The 19,723-nt window shown below is 45.4% G+C and overlaps 1 protein-coding gene across 1 annotated transcript in view; it reads left to right on the forward strand.

The window, feature by feature from the left end:
- The first annotated feature begins 16,856 nt into the window (after positions 1-16,856).
- Positions 16,857-19,723, forward strand: part of Mindy4b (MINDY family member 4B) — a 31,489-nt gene continuing 28,622 nt past the window's right edge. The window contains exons 1-2 of the mRNA XM_040755204.1: positions 16,857-16,874; positions 17,615-17,782. Of these exons, the coding sequence (XP_040611138.1) occupies positions 16,857-16,874; positions 17,615-17,782 (186 nt within the window). The remainder of the gene's footprint in view (positions 16,875-17,614; positions 17,783-19,723) is intronic.

The raw sequence follows: 19,723 nt of genomic DNA on the forward strand, positions 1-19,723 counted from the left end.
ACCAGGCATGTGTCAGGGGTGTCTCTCTCTACACGGAGACCTAGAGAGATCATTGTGTGATGCTGTGAAGGTGAATCCTAGAATTCGTTGGTGACCCCAAGATATTGGAGAAGCAGAGTCATGCGATACCTGCCAAAGAAGGCCGCTAACAGGGAGTAGAGCCAGCCCAAACAGAAAGACGTGTGTTGCAGTCAACAAGCTGAAAGGAGGTGGAGATCTGAACAGCATTTTGATATCAGACACGGAGAGGCAGAGATTATTATTTGCCCAGTTGGCTTTCAGTCTGGCCTTGGTCCAGTATTTCCTCACTATGCTCCCTTTCCTCCCTTCTAAAATGGTGTGGCGTATTGGACGCATGTAATCTGCTTTTTGAATTTTACAGGAAATTAATTAAGAAATTGCATGAATCTCAGAAGAAACTTTAAGCTTTGAACTTTGAACAGTGCTGATACCGTGATAGACTATGAACACTTCTAAAGTCGGACTGAATGCATTTTTGCATTATGATATGGCTACACATCTATGGGTACCAGGGAGTGGAATGTAGTGATTTAAATGAAAATGGCAGGTGGTGGAAGAAGAGACAAGGTGCAATAGCTTTCCCTTCATGTTAGAAGGGATGTCTCTGCATGCCCCACACCACTGGACTCCTAAGAAGTTCACTGAAGTAGAAGTCGTTGAATTTTGCTTAGATTTTTCCCTGTTCTCTGATGTGCATAGGTGTTACCAATGAGTCCAGAGTGATTGCTGCTCCTGCTCACTTGGTCTAATCAACAAGATGCCGACCGTATGGTGGAACAATGAGATAATCTGTGGCAGAGACAGATGAGCAAGACCCCCTGTAACTAAGTTATGACACAGGACTGGAGAGTTAATAGATGGTTAAGGTAGAACTGTAAAGGTATGCTCCTCGCCTTGCCAACTGAAAGCTGTTGAGTCCCAGCCCCCATGGGGTCTCCATGAGTTGCTTGTCTTCCAGTAGGTGAATCCTGTTTTCCAGTCCAAATGCACCCTGTTTTCCAGTCCAAATGCACCCTGTTTTCCAGTCCTGGCTTACTGCCCCGGCCTTGCCCCCACTGACATCAATATCTATTCATAAAGACACGGTCCCTTCCACCTGGGATTTCTCCACTGTGCTGTAAGTCTGTATATAAGGCTGCTCCCTCTCCACAATAAAAAGAAGAGACCTCTTAGCACTTGCCATAAAGACACACACACACACACACACACACACACACACACACACACACATTCTCTTGCAATAAAGGCATGCACACGCATTCTCTTAGCACAAACGACCAGACATCTTGTCTTTGATTTCAATCTCCAGCATTTTTCCCAATATGTTAGACTTGCTCATGGCATGGGCACCACAAAAGCAAGTTGCTTGTGGTGGTCCCTCTGGGCAGGTACCAAGAAAATGTCATTTATCACGTCGATAGCTGCATACCGTGTACCAGGAGATATGTTAATACACTAAGTAAGAACATCACATCTGGTACAGCAGCTGCAATAGGAGTCACTACTTGACTGAGTTTTCAGTAGTAGCTGCTGTTCTCCGTGAACCAGCTGTTTTATACACTGGCCAGACAGCCGAGGTAAAGGGAGACGTGGTGGGACCCTCCACCCCGCATCTTCTGGTCCTTTATGCTGGCAATAGTTTCTGCAGTCCCCCCAGGGATCCAATACTGTTCTTGATTCACTATTTTATTTGGCAGACACAACTCTAAAGGCTTCCATTTAGCCTTTTCCTCCAAAGTAGCCCTCACTCCACAGGTCAGGGGACCAAGTTGAGAATTCTGTCAACTTCTAATATATCTATCCCATTTTCTGGGATAAATATAAATTCTGAGACTGGGAAAATAACCACAGGATGAGTTCAGGGGTCCCCTGGACCTACTGTGAGTTAGACTTCAGACAAAACTCCATTAATCACCTGGCCTCCATAAGCCCCTACTTTAACTGGAGGGTCACAGAGTTTCCTGGGATCTCCCAGAGTCACATCAATTCAGTATCCAACATACTCTGGAAAGTCTGATTGTCCCCGTGTCGTTCCCCCCCCCCCCCCTCCCCCGTGCAGTTGCCCTTGTAAAATGCTGCAGAGCTCTGTGGAGATGGACTGGAGAAAGGCTAACAGTAAAACCCTTAGGTGTCTTATCAAGGCCCTTCCTCAGAGGAGCCTGGCCACCCCTTCATTCAAGGGACTCTGGGTCTGCAAACCGGCTCAGGCCTGGAAATTGGTTCATAAGATGAGATTCTCTCTTCTATAATCTAGTGTAGCTTCCCTCCCCCCATTAGTTTGAGAAGTTTTCTGCTCACACAGATAAAAAAAAATCCAGTAGGGTTCTTGTCTACTTTCATGCATGGAAAACGCCATGATTGATTCACCATTCGACTCGCACCACCATAAAATTTACTTTGCCTGCGCTGGCCATTATACATCAGGCCATCATGGGCATTGCTTTGTCTACGCTACCCACTATGATAGCTACAGTCACCTTACCTTTGGCGATTCAGTGAGGCCACCTGGCCCTGCTACTCTGGGGCCTAATTAAACCAGCATTGCATTTCATTCATCCAACTGAGCTGCAGCATCTCCAACCCTAAGGACTTGGGTAAGCAGAATAGTGACGACAAAGATCTTCAGATGTGCTGGTGCCCTTTTACCATGTTGAGTCTTCCAGGATTAGTGAAGGGCGTGTCTTCTGGGCCTTCCCATCGAGGAGGATCAGGTTTTACACGCCGTACCCACTCTACCACTGCAATTACTTAAACAACACTAAGCCAAAGGGCATCAGACATCTCCCACTCCCTTGAAGTAGGGCATCTTTTGATACATGTTTCAGGCAACTATTCAAACAAAATTTGATACCTTTAAAAAAATCATATCCATGAACTCAACCTGAAGGTTTATGTTCCTCCCAGCATTATTTTACACCCTTAAAATCATTCCCACCCATAGTTCCTAGACTTCTGCTTGACTGAATTGGCAAATTCATTAAGTTCTTTAATAGTATAGCATGCTCCGTAATGGACTACACTTTACCTCTCCTCTAGGAGCTTGCTTTGCCTGAGTTCTGGTTATAGGTCTAGAGGCAACTATTGGTGGGCTCCGACAGACATCAGTATTGTTTCACCTGGCATCTCCTTCAGATAAAATCTCTGCTGGTTTAGCAGAGAATGAAGGATTCATTTCCTCAGTCAAAGGTGCAAAAGACGATAGTTCGGGTAGTTGGGTTGGAAGAATACATCTTCTGCTGGGAATGGAGCAACTTTCTTCCTCAGATGAGATAAACCCTTGAGGACCAGAGGATTCAAAGATCTCAGCTTCAATAGGTTCCTCCCACACATCCCCATCCCAAGTTATAGGATCCCATTTTTTACCATTTAGTGCTCTTGCTTTAACTACCAACATCCTCTGAGACTAAGATGATTTTGTGCTGTAATTCAGCCAGCCTTACAATTAAAGTTTTGGTTTGATTTTCTATAACTTGAGCTTGTGGTTTATTAGAATGTCTTATAGGCTGTGGCCGAGCTAATCCAGTAATGGCTGCTATCGACAGAAGCTCAAAGAATCCAGTAGCAGTTCAGTTCATGAGGGTAGCTGTCTCAGCTGGTCTTCCATATACACTGAAACCCTAAAGGAGTAAACTGTAACACCAGGGAAGGAACGGACTTGCTAAAGAGGCATGAATGAGCAGGCAAAGAGCAAGGTTCCCACTTCCGTTCCAGCAGAAGGCGTGGCCCAGATTAGAGGTAGGTTTTCCTACCTCAAAACATCTGGATTAAAGCCGTGTCTTCCCAACTCATAGATTCGGATGAACGGTGTGTCGTCACACCCCAAAGACCCAGATTAGCCGTGGACCTTCCCACGTCCAACTAAGCAGAGCTCACTCACGGCCATTCTCCTCCGTTTGACGGTTTTAGTTAGTTCCAAGTGCAGTGGAGTTGATAGCCAAGCATCGCCGTCACACCTGGCTAACACAGATAATACTCATAGGAGCCTTTCATAGCTCTTACCTCCCAACAGGAATGGACTCATTGCTCCTCACCCATCCTTTGTCCCGCAAATCCCTCCCATTTCATGCTGCAAGTGTTTAAGTCCCTCTGGGTCCTCAGGAATAAGCCGATTATTCCCGTTTGTACATCCGCACAGCTCACAGCCAACCTTAGATCTTTGTGGGAAGAAAAAAAAACCCTGCAAAACCACAACGAAGATACTATTCCCAGGGAACGCTGTGCTGACCCCCATTCGGAAAGTGTCGAGGCCTGTGATGGGGTGAAGTCCAGGAGGAGCAGATCGTCTAGCACTGAGGTACTTCCTGACCTGTGTCCTACCCAGCCTTGTTTGCGTCTGGAATGCCACAGCCTCTTCCCACAAGTGCAAACAGTGCTTTTCTGAAAAGAAGGAGAAGCCTAAGCCTTACCTGTTTTCATTTATGTCTGACTACTGCCATCTAGAAAGTTCTTCAGCCCATATTCTGTATGGTTAGGAGTCAGTCCGTGACTGAATTTATACACAACATACAAGATGATCCACCATCACAGCTGGCCCAGCTAGTGACGCCTCGAGAAACTATGCTATGGGGTGGTGTGTGCTTCCCCAGGCACATTTATTTCTGCCACACGGTGATGAGCAGGAGGCGTCAGGCCCGCCTTACCCAGGCCGTCTCAGGTCAGTGATATCTGGGCTCTGCACACAGTCACCCTAGGTGAACAAAGAGACCTGAAGACACGCCTGAAGCCTCTATTTCCTTCTGCGAACTTTCTGCCCTTGTCCTTTATTTTTTACGAGTGCCCCATCTCGTTTTTTCTTTAGTGTAAGGTTTATCTGCAAGTTTTAAAACGGCTGCTTTGAACGTGGAAGTTTCAGGGTGAGACATTTTGGGGCTCTCCGAATCTTTTCACTGCCCAGAGAGTCCCAAGTTCTCATTCTGCACATTCTAGGTCCAGTTACTGACTCCCTTCAGCTGAAGCGCGGCAGCAAAACTGTTAGACGTAGACAAGGCAGTGGCGACGGGGGAGCTGGCAGAGCCAGGGTGTGAGTCGGTGCACCTTGAGAAGTGTCCTGAGTCCCGGTGGAGGCCAACCCTTCCCCCACAGAAGCGCAGACGCGGCGGGGGAAGGTCTCGTGTGCTTAGTGTGTATCCCCCAGATCACTGAGCAGACATTATTTTGTCAGATCTGCGTTTCTGAACAGTGATGCTGGGGCCTGACAGACAAAGGATCCGGAACTAGCCAAACCATGAGAGCACTTCGTGGAAACCCCACCCACGAGACCGTAAGACTGACTTAGGCAGCGGAAGCGTAAAGAGCGTAGGTGCACGGAAGACTGACCCACTCATTTCCAACAAGGACCTGGTGGACGTCCTTCCATTGCTCCGTGGAGAAACAGCCCATGTGTTGCAATGCTAGGGGGAGGAGGAGACAGAGCAGGAGCCTTACGGGTGGGGTCCCAAGAGGGTCAGAAGTTCCATGCTCAGGACTAAAGGTGCCAGCCGTGTCTCGGAAGAGAAGGAAAAGCAGCCACGCAAACACAGGGAAAGCCTGGCCTCTGCCTGCCAACCCAGCATGGGAAAAACTCACCTGCCACCGTGTACCCAGCTCGACACGCAAGGGAAGGACTGAGATGGAGATGGAGATGGAGATGCCTCAAATGTTGGAAAGAGGAGAGGAAGAGGGTGGACTCTCTTCAGAAAGCCCACCTGCTCATCCTGATCATAGTACACAAAATCCCTTTACCAAGGCTAAACACATTTCCTTACATAATGGGAACTAATTATGTAATAATTACTCTATAGTCACTCTGGTAAACAAACTCATGTTTTTCCTTCATTGTCAATGCTGCTGGCAGGGCCTTCTGTTCTCTCTCTCTCTCTCTCTCTCTCTCTCTCTCTCTCTCTCTCTCTCTCTCTCTCTGTGTGTGTGTGTGTGTGTGTGTGTGTGTGTGTGTGTGTGTGTGTGTGTAAGCCACCGGTAACAGACTCTGGACCTTTATAGCAACCGCAAATGCTCTGAGCCTCTGAGCCAGAGCTCCAGCTTCCTGGTGGAGCCTTTTCTAATGGCTAGCTCTTACTGCGGCCAAGACACAGAATGTAAGAAATCACAATTTGCCTTTAACCTTGGGTGTGTGACAAGGGCACAGATGTGTGTCTAAGCTGCAGGTGCTTCTCTCCTCCTCCTCCTCCTCCTCCTCCTCCTCCATCATTATCACCATCTCTCCCCATTCTTCTGTCAATAATACAATTACTTAGTTAAGGTTTACGTGTATATATATGTTTATTTTATGTTCATTGGTGTTTTTCTAGCATGTGTGTCTGTGTGAGGGTGTCAGAATCCCTGGAACTGGAGTTGCAGACAGCTGTGAGCAGCCGTGTGGGTGCTGGCAATTGAAGCAGGGGCCTCTGGAAAAGCAGCCAGTGCTCTCAACTGCTGAGCCGTCTCCCCAGTCTCCCTTAGCTAAGGTTCTTATCAGAAAGGTTGTGTCTTCAGGTTGGAGAGGTAAGGCAAGAAGACACCACATTAAAGATCAGATCAGGCTACGTAGTAAGTACCCTGTCTCAGGGAGAGAGAGAGGAAAGGAGGATAGAACAGAGGAAAGAAGGAAGGAGAAAGAGAGAGAGAGAGAGAGAGAGAGAGAGAGAGAGAGAGAGAGAGAGAAGACTATAAGACTATAACATACATAAGCAAAGGCAGGCTTGAAGTGACCCCTGAGGACCTCAGGCAGTGGCATCATCACCACCACCATCATCACCACCACCACCACCACCATCATCATCATCATCACCATAATTACCACCACCAGCAGCAGCAGCAGCATCTAACCCTGGAGTCAAAATACCATCTAGCATGTTCGACAGGCTTCCACATCTGAATCAGGCAGCCTTGGCTGGATGAAGTTGTGAGTTGGCACGTCCCAGCCGCTGGAGAATCCCTCAGCGCAAAGAGCAGTGTGAGCACAGGCTGGGCACACGTAGTACGCCTTACCTCCTCTCTGCTCTTACTACTTCCTCTACTCTGTTCTTTCCCCTTCATGAGCCCAAGCCCTCTTCTCCGAGAATGGGGCAGGATCTCCACAAGTGTGTTTTAAGATGGGTAAAGCGGCCTAGTCTGCGAGGCAATAGCGACTTCCTCTAGGGGTAGGCTTGAACGATAGGAGGAAGAATGTGAAAGATAAAGTCAGAACCTGCAGTTAGAGGACACAGGATGCCCTACCCCTCCGACTGGCCTTTGCTCTGCCAGGTTCATCGCAGCTGCGGTACACGCCCCCATTCCTTCCCCGCCTCCCTTCCCCTATATAAACCCCTTTGGGATGAAATAAGGGCTGTTGACTTGATCAGAATCCTGTCTTGTCGTCCTTCTTCGTATCTCCCGTCCCCCATCTTTCTCCGAGGTGTTCTGCAGACCCATGCTGAATGTCCCGCGGGTCGGGGCACCAGGTCATGTGGTCCTTGGGTTTAGTGACTTGGTGTTCAGAGGTGGAGAAAGACAATTGTTCATGTGGTGCAAAGCCTTCCTCCTCTTCCCTTTTCTCTGCTCTGGGATGCAGAGCTAATGGCAGGAGGCATACGGGACACCATATATCTTATTCATAAATATTTTAGTAATCCAGAACCCCCTTTAAAAATACCAACATCACACTTTTTTTATTGTCAAATACGCGGTGCTTAATTTTCCCTAATTGACTTTCTCCAGACTTCAAATATACTCAATGCATTATAAATTAATTGCCATATGTCTTTGGACGTACGGTGACTTGAGCTTTTAATGAAAGGATTTTCGAGCCTATGATGCTTCAGTTGTATGTTTTCAGACCTCTCTGCCACACAAGGGTACCCTAATCCCAGAGCCAAACCGCAGCCCCTGACTCTCAGGTAAAGCCCGGGCATCCTTAATCTGTCTGAGACCTGCAATGACACTGAGGAAGCAAGCCTGAACTCAGCACCCACCCTTAGCCCTGGACAGCACATATCCTAGTTCTTTGCAGGACCCGCCAATGTAATCAACGTCCTCCACCACTGTCCCATGCCCGGGTCACCAAGAGCCCCCTAGCATTTCTTTCCGGGAAGACAGCGGGTTACAATAAGAACTGGGCAGTTTGTAAAGTGGAACCATAAAAACTTAAGAGACTGACAGCTTTGGGGTCGGCAAAGTTTCTAGATGGGGTTGGACAGAAAACATGTTGGGCTTTGCAGACCCTATGGTCTCTGCTGCCACTCTTCATTCCTGCTATTGTGTGTAAAAGTTAATCACTGACAGTACAAAAACCCAGAGAGAGGGAGAGAGAGAGTGTGTGTGTGTGTGTGTCTGTGTTCCAATAAAACTTTATTTATAGGCACAAGTTTTCAGTCATAAGGTTGTACGTTGTCATGTGGCATACAATTATGTTATCACACCTTCTGTAGTTGTACCCTGCACGATATACTATGCAGTAGTATAATATTTCACATCTTCTTTCAGTCCCTCAGTCATTTAAACACATAAAAATCAGGCAGGCCCGGTGACCTGGGCCTGCCATCTTAGCACTCAGAAGGCTGAGGAGGATGACCAGCCTGGGATACACAGGGAAATCCTGTCTCAAGAAACTAGCGTAGTAACAGTAAGTTAAGACACGCAAGTCATTCTTACACTACAAGATGTGTCAAAAACAGATAGAAGTGTGGACCGTGGGCTACAGTTTGTCCGTCGTTAACGTAACCCAACCATCCCAGATCTCTAGTTGGCACTAAACTGAGGGCCAGAGAGGTGAATCGATTCATCCAGAGTTTCACAGCAGTTCAGATTAGAACCCATCTCCATTCCTTAAAAACCACCGAAGAACCATTGGCTCTGCAGGAATGTCTATGTAAGAATGATTCCAAAGGCCAAGGGCAAGAAATACTGCAACGAGGATGTTCAGTGACAACAGAGAACCTGACTGCTGTGCCCGTCTCCTAGTAACCACAGGCTCTGATGGTCTGTTATTTATAACTTATTCCCCAGTAGAGAAGGCAAGTGATCTGATTACATTTAGTTACAAGAGCCAGGGGAATCCTGATCTACCGTCTTAGGACAGGCACAGCCTCACAGCCATAGTCTCCAGGTGGGTGAAAGCTGCATGCAGTGTTGTCCCCATGTAAGTGGTTCCTGCAGGCTGGATGCATGGAGCAGATGGTATAGTTGGGAAGAGAGGTGGCCTCCCACCACCTGTGTGGAGGCTTGAGGAGCCTTGCGACATGTTATTTCTTATCGGGCACATCAGCTATCCTGACCCCCTTTCTGATTTTGGTAGCAACACCTGAGGCTTCTGGTTCTCAGAATTATTCTTTTGCTGCCAAGGGAGCTTTCTGTTCCCAAAGAAAACGGAAGGTTTTATGTCCGTGGAAGAAGCCCTTAGTGCTACAAAACCTAACCACAAACAGATCAGGGCCAGAAGAAGCCCTGAGTCAAGAGGCTTTGGGCGAGCTCGGCACAGCTGAGAATTAGGTAGAAATCAGAGTCTGACACTAGGAACATAACACATAGGGATTGCCTCGTGCTGTCCAACCCAGCCTTTTATTTGCTTCCTCGGGTCCGGAAAGGAGAGTGACTTTATGTAAGGCTGCCCAGAAGATTTAACAAGCTGGGACTGAGTTGCTTCCTCATCACCTCTGAGACGCTGGAGTGGCCCCTGAATTCAGACAGAGAACAGCTCAGAGCTGAAAAATGAGCCTTTGTGCCCCCCCACTCTCTCAGTGTAAACACCCACTTGTCTGTCACTGCAGGTCAAGAAAACAGAACGGACATTTGTTAACACAGCAAGGAACAAAAAGAACAGGGTGTACCACACTGTTGGAGCTACCCTGTGATAAACCTCAGTGCCATCCCTTGGAGCATGTGGTCCTTGGGTTTAGTGGCTTGGTGTTCAGAGGTGGAGAAAGACACTCAGGATGCTGTGTGCTCGGAAATAACAGCTGTCCTTCTCTCAAAAAGTAATGTGGTTTGACGGGACAGTTGTCCTGTTGGGTTCTATTTGACCATTCCTTGTTTTGCTTTATTAATTTTTTAATTTAAATTAAAAATCCATCTTATTTTACCTACCAATCCCAGCTCCCTCTTCCTCCTGTCCTCCCATTTCCTCCATCATCTCCCCATCCCACCCCCCATCCACTGCTCAGAGAGGATGAAGCCTCCCATGGGGGATCATCAAAGTCTGTCATGTCATTTGGGGCAGGACTGAGGCTCTCCCCACTGTATCTAGGCTGAGAAAGCCCCCCTCCATAGGGAATGGGCTCCAAAAAGTCAGCTCATGCACTAGGGATAAAGTAGCCCCCCTAGAACTGCCCAAGCCCCACAACTGACACCCATATTGGGGGGGCTTGTTTGGTCTCATGCTTGTTCCCCAGTGAGCTCTTACTTGTTCAGGTCAGTGGAGTTGGGGAAGGACAGAGGAGACTGGCTTGATCCTGGTCTTGAGTCTTGTATCCCATCTACTAAGATGTAAGCAAGTTCCTGCTACAGATCTAACCAGGGTAGCCATCATGCCTTGTCTACCACGGAGCTGTGTTAGCCGCTCACTGTGCCTTCTCTACCAAGAAATTGTGATCTGTGTTAGCCGCTGTGCCTTCTCTACCATGGAACTGTGATTGAAAATAAATACCCCCTCTAAGTCACTTCCGATTGGCTTTCCATTGTAGTGAAAAGGACATGACATACAGGCAAACTCCTCACTGTCCAGCTACAATCCATTCTCCATTAGTGACTTTCAACAGTTTCAACCCATCCAGAATATAACGGTTACCCATATTTTCACCCAGCAGGTCTAAAACAGCGGTCCCCAAGATGCCTCGGTTATTTGACAGAATGGATCCCTCTTTACTTACTACCTACTTACATTTTATCATAAAAGATGCAAATAAGAAATGATGAAACCATTCGTGAGAGGAGGTCTGGACAGGTTCCAGGGGCAGAAGCCTCTGTCCCCAGGGGGAGGAGGCATACCTCCTTTCCGGTGCTTAGACATGATTATCAGCTGAGAAGTTGCCTAGATCCTGTTTCTTAGGGACATTCTTACATTGGCATTACTGATGAAGTGAGCCATTAGCCTTGGAGATAAACGCTCTTGACTCCCCGGGGGCAGAGGTTTCAGCTACAAGTTTCCAGTTTCTAATCCAGGCTCAGTCTTCCCAGCATTAACCTCTGTTCTGAAACTGCCAGCTTGTGGGAAGGATCTTTTCTCTCTCCTTTGTTATTCAAGAATTTCCAAGCTTTTAGGAAGCAGGTGCAAAACCAGACGTGTATTTTCTGTATACTACCCCAGCTTTAAAGGCCATTTAGATAATGACTGAGACCTATGCCATTATTGAGTGGTCAAAGGCCAATGGCAGATGGACTGAGTTAGAACCAATGTCCATTTACTCTCTCAGGACATTAGAGTTTTGACCTGCCCAAGACTGTCGCTGCCATTCAGAAAATAAAATTAAATAAATAAACAGAATATAAATACAAAATAATTTTAAGGGGAACTTTAACATTTTAAAGATGAGAAAAGAGATTCAAAGTTGGTTTTCTGGTGCGTCATAATTCTTAGGATTCTATTACATGAGACAAGGAGGGGTATGGACAAGAAGACACTAAGTAACTTCTCTCAGGTTACATTGTTACAAGAGCAGAAATCTGACCCTGGGCTTGACCCCAGCGTCCTCCTCCCCGGCACACTACCAAAGGGCAAAAGGAAAATACATCAACCATCTCCTAGAAAATGTGGATTATTGTTTTAGGATGGAATGTATCCAGAACATTCCATGTCAGAAAGCAGATCCAGAGAAAATGGGTGACGATGCCTATAATCTTTAACCTGCTCCTAAAGAAGACTTTTCCAGAAACAACACTAATAAGACTTTCAAAATAAAACCAAAAGCCTCTAAAACCCTGCTTCCATCTTTCTGTTTGTAAAATGTTACATGAAAACAGCAAGAAACAAGTTTGGGGGTAATTTTGCAAGCTAATGAAAAATGCTTGTACAAGTTCAAGGTTTGCAGATTTGACTTGAAGGCTGAAGGAAGTAATTGGTTATTAAGATGAGTCATCGCTTTCCTAAAGAGTAGAGCTATTGCATTCTCACGCACTGCACCTCCACACTTGGAATCCACACTAGCGTTCCTCGTGGTTGAAACTCCATATTAAAATTACCCACACTTCTTCACTGCATCAAGAGCCGTCTTGGGGCGGGAACACTGGGTGACTGGGTGCTGAGCAGTAGGAGAAACGCATAAAATAAGGAAGAAGGAACCACAGCTCGGTGCCTTCCGTCGCTCCAGTCCTCCAGGTCCTCGCAGTTCCATCTTCTTTTTGCTCTACTTTTCTTTATTCAACCCATCTTCTCTACAACTTTCGACCACATGCGCTGAAGACTGGTGGCTTCTGCTGGATGAGGCTAAGTCTCATTTCTCACTCTTGGTATCCAGAATCAGGCCTTTCCACTTGGGAAATCCTTGCCAGCACCTAAATGCAAGGTTTTTTTTCACTCTTTACTCTTTGGAGGGCATGGTGGGGGAGCATTTCCCAGCTCCAAAATAAATATAAGGAGACTTATTTTTTTCTTGTGAATGTCCAGTTTTAGCTTGACTTTTTTTCTATCCAGATTTTCTTAAATTGTCTCATCTACCTTTGCCTCTGGACCTTTACTTTTTCTGTTTCTGTGTATATTTTCTTTTCTTCTTACTCCGTGTCTGGCTGTGTGGTTGGGTGGCTGGCTGGCTCCAGGCATCCTTTTCTCCTTTTTTCAATTCTTCCTTTTCTCTTTTTCTTCTCTTCTTGGCAGGCCTGCATTTCTCTCTCCTGCCAAGCTATTAACCACTCAGCTCTTTATTAGAATCAGGTGTTTTAAACAGGCAAAATAACACAGCTTCACGGAGTTAAACAAATGCCAAGTAAAAGAATGCAACAGATCTTTGTATCATTAAACAAATGTTCCACAGCACAAACAAATGTAACACATCTTCAACTAACATTCCACAACACCTAACTGAAAAGGAAAAAGAAACATTGGGAATGTCTGAGAGTATCAACTATCCAACTATCTCCAAGTATCCAACCTGGGGTTAGAAGCAGTGAAAGAGGGATGGTGGCGAATGTCGTGTACCCTTAAATGACCATCATCATGGGATTAACCAAGTCTTGGAGTGAGTCTACAGAGCATCTGGAAGATAAATACGGTCTAAACAAGAGGCTATACCATGTTCATAGATTAGACGTCTCAATAGATAAAGATAGCAAACCATTCCTGTTTCCCAGATGAAAAACTAATGTACAAAAAATATTTAATAATTTCTCCAAGGCAGCTAATAGTAGGTGATGTGGGAAGTCCTGTGATTATGTCAATAAAGCACTGTTGGGTCAATAGCAATCTAGATAGGTGGGACTAGGAGTCCAGGAGGACTCTGGGAAGGAGGAACACAGAGAGTCAAGATGTAACGCCATGGGGTAGTAAGCCCAGAACTATTCTCCAGTAAGAGACATACTTAGATGAACAATTATGGGATAATTACTTAAGTCAGAGCTAGCCAGTAAGAAACAAGCAAGGCCAACAGCTTCATAATTAATATAACCTCCTGTGTGTTTATTTGGGACTGATGCAGCTCTGGAACCAGGCTTGCGGGAAGGCTTCTCTCAAGGAAAAAAGCTTCCCTTTACAAGTAGGTAAAGCTGTGAGCCAGAGATAAGCAGTGTAGGCCCAGAGGCTGTGCAACCAGCCTGGCTTTTCTCCGGATCGTTCTCTTGCTGTCTTCACAGGCACTGAGTTATCTCCTCCATGTGTGCTTCCTCCACAACAGAGAATGAGAACATCTTATTCACCTTGGCATCTGCAAGTGCCCCTCGTGTTTATTGGTAACATGTCTAATCATTGGGATTTACGTGTCTGTCTTCAAAGCATTTTATGCAAGTTAGAACAAAAACATAGCCCCAGATTTAATAATGATTCTTGAGAAAAATGGCCTTCTCAACTGTTCTCCTTTCCTGTTGTTTTTTTTTTTTTTGAGTCTTTAAATAATTTAAATGGCAGGTCTAGAATTTATTTTTTTAATACTGTTTTCTAAATAGGAATTTTGAGGACATTTCTCATTATTATATTAGTTGAGAACAAGAATTATGCAATTTCCTGTTTTGTTTTTGTAGTAGGGGTGCCTAATAAATATTAAACACTGATGCCACCATTAAAGACTGTAGAATTATAAAGAGGAAAACACAAAGGCCTTTTATTTTTGGGGGATAAAATTTATGGCTAAAGAGGGGCAACGAGAAAGGATGTATTTATACCACTTAGGTTTACAACAGAATACTAAATCTGGCAGACATTTACGGGGCATGTGAACATGAAATGGTTAGTATCACCCAAAATTAGTCCAAGAAGCGGTGGTGGGGTGCTCCTAAGCTGGACTGTGGAAGACTAAATTTGCCTGTCTGTGTGGTGCTTTTCTAGGCTTCAAGGTCTTTGCAATAATGTAAGGCACCAACCCTCTCAGAACTGACCACTTTGGTTACAATAAATCTAAATGACCTTTTTGCATGCCTAGGGTTTTATGGAATTGATGTCCAGAATGTCTACAGAGAAAATGATCTAAAGATGATCAATTTTAACACTCAGTAGTCAGAAGAGGGAATAAAACTTTTTGCTGGTAACTAATCCTTTGTCTTTGCATCAGTAGCCAAGCTGGCGTGAAAAATCTGCATACTCATAACCACTAATATTTTTTATTATACCAATTATTGTAAGTGCAATGCATTCAGCCAACAGGGAGAGATAGGACTTTTAGATTTCTCCTTGAAACAAATCACACCAGCCATTCTGCATTTGAGCCAGAATTCTGTCCACTAAATTCTACACCGGATATCTGTTTGTTAACCAATGTTGTCCTTGAGCTATACAAACATTTACTTATGTGATCATGATGGCTTCCAGTCCTAGTGTCAGCATATTTCTGCTGTACAAACCCTTTCCAGGAGATACTCTAGCTCAAGGAACAATCACATGACACCAGCATAGTATCTCATCAATCACATTATCTCCAATGATTTGATACAGGTAATTGAAATCCTTTTGTTTATAAATCTATCTTGGATTAAACATTCATGGCACCTGCACAGTAGACAGAAATACAAATAAGGTACTCCACCTCTAATGAAAGTTTCATGGAATATGCTCAGAGCAGCAGTTGTGTGGCCTGAGCTCCGGGCTGTGATCCAGACACCTCTCCTCTCCACAGTCAGGCTGCTTCTCCATCTGAACAGCCTCCTTATTCCAAGTCCTCGCTTGATCTAAATGGATACAGAGATCTCAGCCCAGGAACAAAGTCCTCTAGGGCTGGATTTAAATGAAATTACTGAGAAAATTTTATTTCTTGACAAATGGAGGGGAATCTTCAGGTAAGAATCATAGGTAAGATGTCATTGTCTCGCTTCTCCAAACTGGGGATTCTAGATGTTTAAGTCATCAGCTGTGCGGGCTGCATGGTAAGTTTCCATGACAGACTTACATTTAAAATCCCATGCATCTGTTTGCTGACAGAGACTCCCTAGCAAGACAGGGTCTGGGGGGAGGCGTGAGGATGTGAGGTTTAGATGGACTGAGTCATTTACCTGATGTTTCCTCTTTCACTTACAGGTTGGGAACCAATAACACAAATCCTCAGGTAATTACTTTCTCAAAGCCAATGTATTGTTTCTCTAGTTGCTTCTTCAAACAATCACATCAGACAGCGTTCTTTGCATTTTCTGAATGCACACAATGTCACTCAGGCACTGGCATTTAACGTGGAAAAGGGAGAAGGGTAGAAATACCTTGGAAGACTTTTTTCTTCATAAATTTCTCTCTCTGCTTTTGGTCTGTTTGTGTTTGTTTGTTGAGACAGGGTTTCTCTGTGTAGCTTTGGAGCCTATCCTGAACTCGCTCTGTAGACCACACTCACAGAGATCCACCTGCCTCTGCCTCCCAAGTGCTGGGATTAAAGGCGTGCGCAACCACTGCCTGGCCTTTCCCTACTTTTAAGAGCTATTTTTCATCAGTAAGCACACCATAATGCTATTATTTTAGAAAAGGTGATATTAGAATAGGAAGTTCTTACACTTATTAAAAATAAAACTACCCTGTGACAACCCGACTGTGGTCATGTCCCTAAAGAAAAGTAGTTTTAAAAATAGTTGTCTTTAAAGCTACTTTTCTTTAGGCGTCTTGGCTGGGTGTTGGTGGTGCACTCCTTTAATCCCAGCACTCAGGAGGCAGAGGTAGGAGGATCTCTGTGAGTTCGAGGCCAGCCCAGTCTACAGAAAGAGTTCCAGGACAACTTCCAAAGCAATACAGAGAAACCCTGTCTCGGAAAAAAAAAAAAGACAAATAGTTGCCTTTATTGGCTCCCGAAAAGTTGTTCTCCCTTGCTGTTTTTAAATAAGGAAAATAAAATTATATTCAGGTGTTGAAAGGGCATTTTCCCATTTCTCTGTAAATTAAAGATGTTTGTAATCTGTATAGCCTAAAAAGACGTAACAAGGTCTTGACCTTGGATGTCAGAGTGCACCTCAGTCTCTAAACCAGTGTGGCACAAGCCCTTGAGGTGACTTTTCCCGGCACTAACATATGTGATCAATTGAACTGTCAATATTTTAACTACATGGTTAAAGCACTATCCTTCTTGGGAATAACTTGTGAGCAAAAGCCTTATTTTTTTTTCTGAAGTTCCCTTAGCCACAGTCTAAATTAGAATCAGGGAGATAACACCTCCAGTTTAGTTCTGGAAATATTAAATGCCCATAGTTACCACTGGGGAGATAGGACACTCAGAAGATAAGACGGTTTCTGGAAGGAAAGAGTCAGTAAATGCCAAGTTACACTTTTACACAGGATGGGTAAGCGTCCATTGGTACGAATGTGATGATTTCCCATTCGGGTTACAAAATCCCCCCTCAGCCCATCAGCGTCTGTGGTTTAGATGCTGTGTTCATGAGATAAGAGAGCACCCTCACCTCTAGGAGTGCAGAAACTCTGAGAAGGCAGAGCTCTTCGTGGTCACTCGGGAAGCTGTTCCCATCACACCAGCATAGGAACGAGTAAATTGATGTTAACGGACTCAGAAATGACACAAGCATCAGTTGGGAAACGTGAACATAGATTTTTTTTTATTTTTAAAGGTAGGGTGAGTGTTTTAAGTTGATAGTCCCTTGAGGAAGACTAAGAATCAGAAAGAATTAAAGGGGTGGGGTGGGGGTGGGGGTTAACCCAATCCTTTGATTGTCCGGTTAACGAGATAACAGAGATAGCCTGACCTGGACGGATGACTCAATAACACTTACAAAACACTGTCACCTCAAAACAAGACAGAAGGGGGCGACGGGACATCTGCAGTCTTCCCCAAACATAATTCCAAGTCAAGGGGCTGATAGCATTAATTATGTTTCCATAGTTACAGTTCACCGTCTCAGTCCCTCAAAACTCAGGAGCAATCCCTTTGACACAGACACTGGGCTTTTCCAGCCCTTTCCCACGGCTTATCACAGTTTCAGACATCTTTAGAAGTGGGATTTAAGACAACCTGATGCTGGCAGACTTAAAAGCCCTCTCTTCACTAGCTGCCTGCCTTGCTTTCCGTGACGTTTCATACAGGTTGGTGACGGCAGTCACGTGTCTGCTGAGGAAACTGGAGACAGATCACGGATGCTTTGGTCCAAAGGACGAGGACAGTTGCCCTCCAGTAGCTTTTGTCCGACCCCCAAACTCTCCATCATCTCTTCAAAACTGAGTGGTTTTCCCATCTCCCCAGCCATGGCCACAGTAAGTACCGCTTGTCAATTAAACATGAAACGAAACGCGATCCTCCCCCAGTCAACAACACTGGGGAATTGGATCTCCCGTCCCGTGAGGGATTGCCGGAGATGAGACCACAGATGGCTACTATTGGTAACAGGAGTATATAATTCAAATGACTTATTTATGGTAGTTGTCAAGGACACTGGCGGTGACTGTCTTTTCCTCACAGACTCTACTTCTCTTTATGTCCTCAACCTGACAGTTATATTTGAGGGAGGGCAAGAGTTACATTCTAATGGTTTGTTACATGACGTGCCCTATGACAGGCCCTCTAAGTGACAGATGGATGAGAGCTACAAATGTGTGAAAAGGACAGGCGGGAGAGAGAGAGAAAGAGGAGTTTGAGGGGTCTGGTCTTAGAACAAGGCATTGATCTCAGAAAGAAACGGTTTTGGGAGCTATCAATTAATACATAGACTTAAAAAGAACTTGACAGACCAGGCATGATGGCACGCATCTCTAAATCCAGCACTCAAGGGGCAGAGGCAGGAGGAGCTCCCTGAGTCTAAGGCCAGCCTGGTCTACACGTTGAGTTCAGGACAGCCGGGGCTACTGAATTCAAGTCTTGGCCCTCGTGAGAGTGAGAATTTTGTCAGAGGCCTAGCCAGGGATTAAAAGCAGAGTCACTCTATAGGGTCAAACAAGCCAGGGCTGGCAGCAAGGTTCTGTCAAGAGTCAGAAAGAGCTTCTGTCATGGTCAAAAGACATGGGAAGTGGGGTGAGGTTAAGCCAGGAAAAGGTACCAGCTGGAGTGAGTGGTCTCTCTGGTTAGGTTGTCCAATAGGACCCTTTAAATCTTAGTGACGCTTGGGCTTCCAAGACAACGCCCCATACTCTCCCCGCCCTCCAAATGTCTATGCCACATTCTAGAACCTCAAGGGTTAAAGACTAGTGTTAGCAGAAGCACTTCCTTCAAGACAAGTGTCCCTGGACAGTTGCAAAGACAACCAAAGCATCTTGGCAAAGACCAACAGCATTCGCTGTGTGACCAGACACACCACACACATTCGAGGCTAAAGTTTGTGCACACTACTAGGGTCCACCCAAACTGTCACGTAAAGTCTCCATTGGGTTTCTTGGGCACCAAGGTGCTTTCTCATAGGCAGATCCGTCTTCCTCATGCCTTTTTTTCCTCTCCCTGGCCCACAGAACAGGCAGGCAGCCGAGGTCGCATAAGATCCAAGACGCTCAACTCCATTGAAGCCTGAAATGGAGTCTGAACTTGTGCCTTAGATTCCCAGTTAGCTGTTCTCTTCTTCCCAAGGAATGAACAGTAGTGGGTAACCCTGGGAGTCCTGTCTCCTCAGAGGTTACGATGTCCACGCTGTGACAGAGTTCAGAAGTCACAGCAAATGCGCCCACTCATGTCTAGCCCAGTACCTTAAATGTTCCAAAGCCCACTGGCATCACAAGAGGTGAGTTCCACACCTGACATTGTGTTGTTGGGGGAGAAAAACCAGGCACACTAAATGTCATATCAACTTCCTCGTGCAATGGGATCAAGGTGTATATAAAGTGTAACTAGCTTCATATTCGTAATTGAGCCCTGTTCCCAAGGTATCCTAACACACACACACACATACACACCTGACTGTACACACATAATATTCCAGAATTTGAAACATTCCAAGTGCTCTGGGTGAGGGTCACTCAGCTTGTCTATGCGTCTTACTTGATAAGACAATGTTCTTTGACATCTATAAGAAGTGTCTATGTAGATTATCATCTTAAAATTTACATGTCTGAAAAACAGACTACCTTTTTATGTGAAAAAGAGAGAAAATTGTGACTCTACATTGGTGTTTGCCTGGAAATAAAGAGATAAATTCTGCAAGGCTTCCTAGGCCACGAGGGGGTGCGGGACAGGGAGACTAATGGGAGGGATCCTTGTTTTTCACAGTACAC

Source organism: Mesocricetus auratus, unplaced genomic scaffold (assembly GCF_017639785.1).
Source record: "Mesocricetus auratus isolate SY011 unplaced genomic scaffold, BCM_Maur_2.0 Super-Scaffold_100011, whole genome shotgun sequence".
NCBI lineage: Eukaryota > Metazoa > Chordata > Mammalia > Rodentia > Cricetidae > Mesocricetus > Mesocricetus auratus.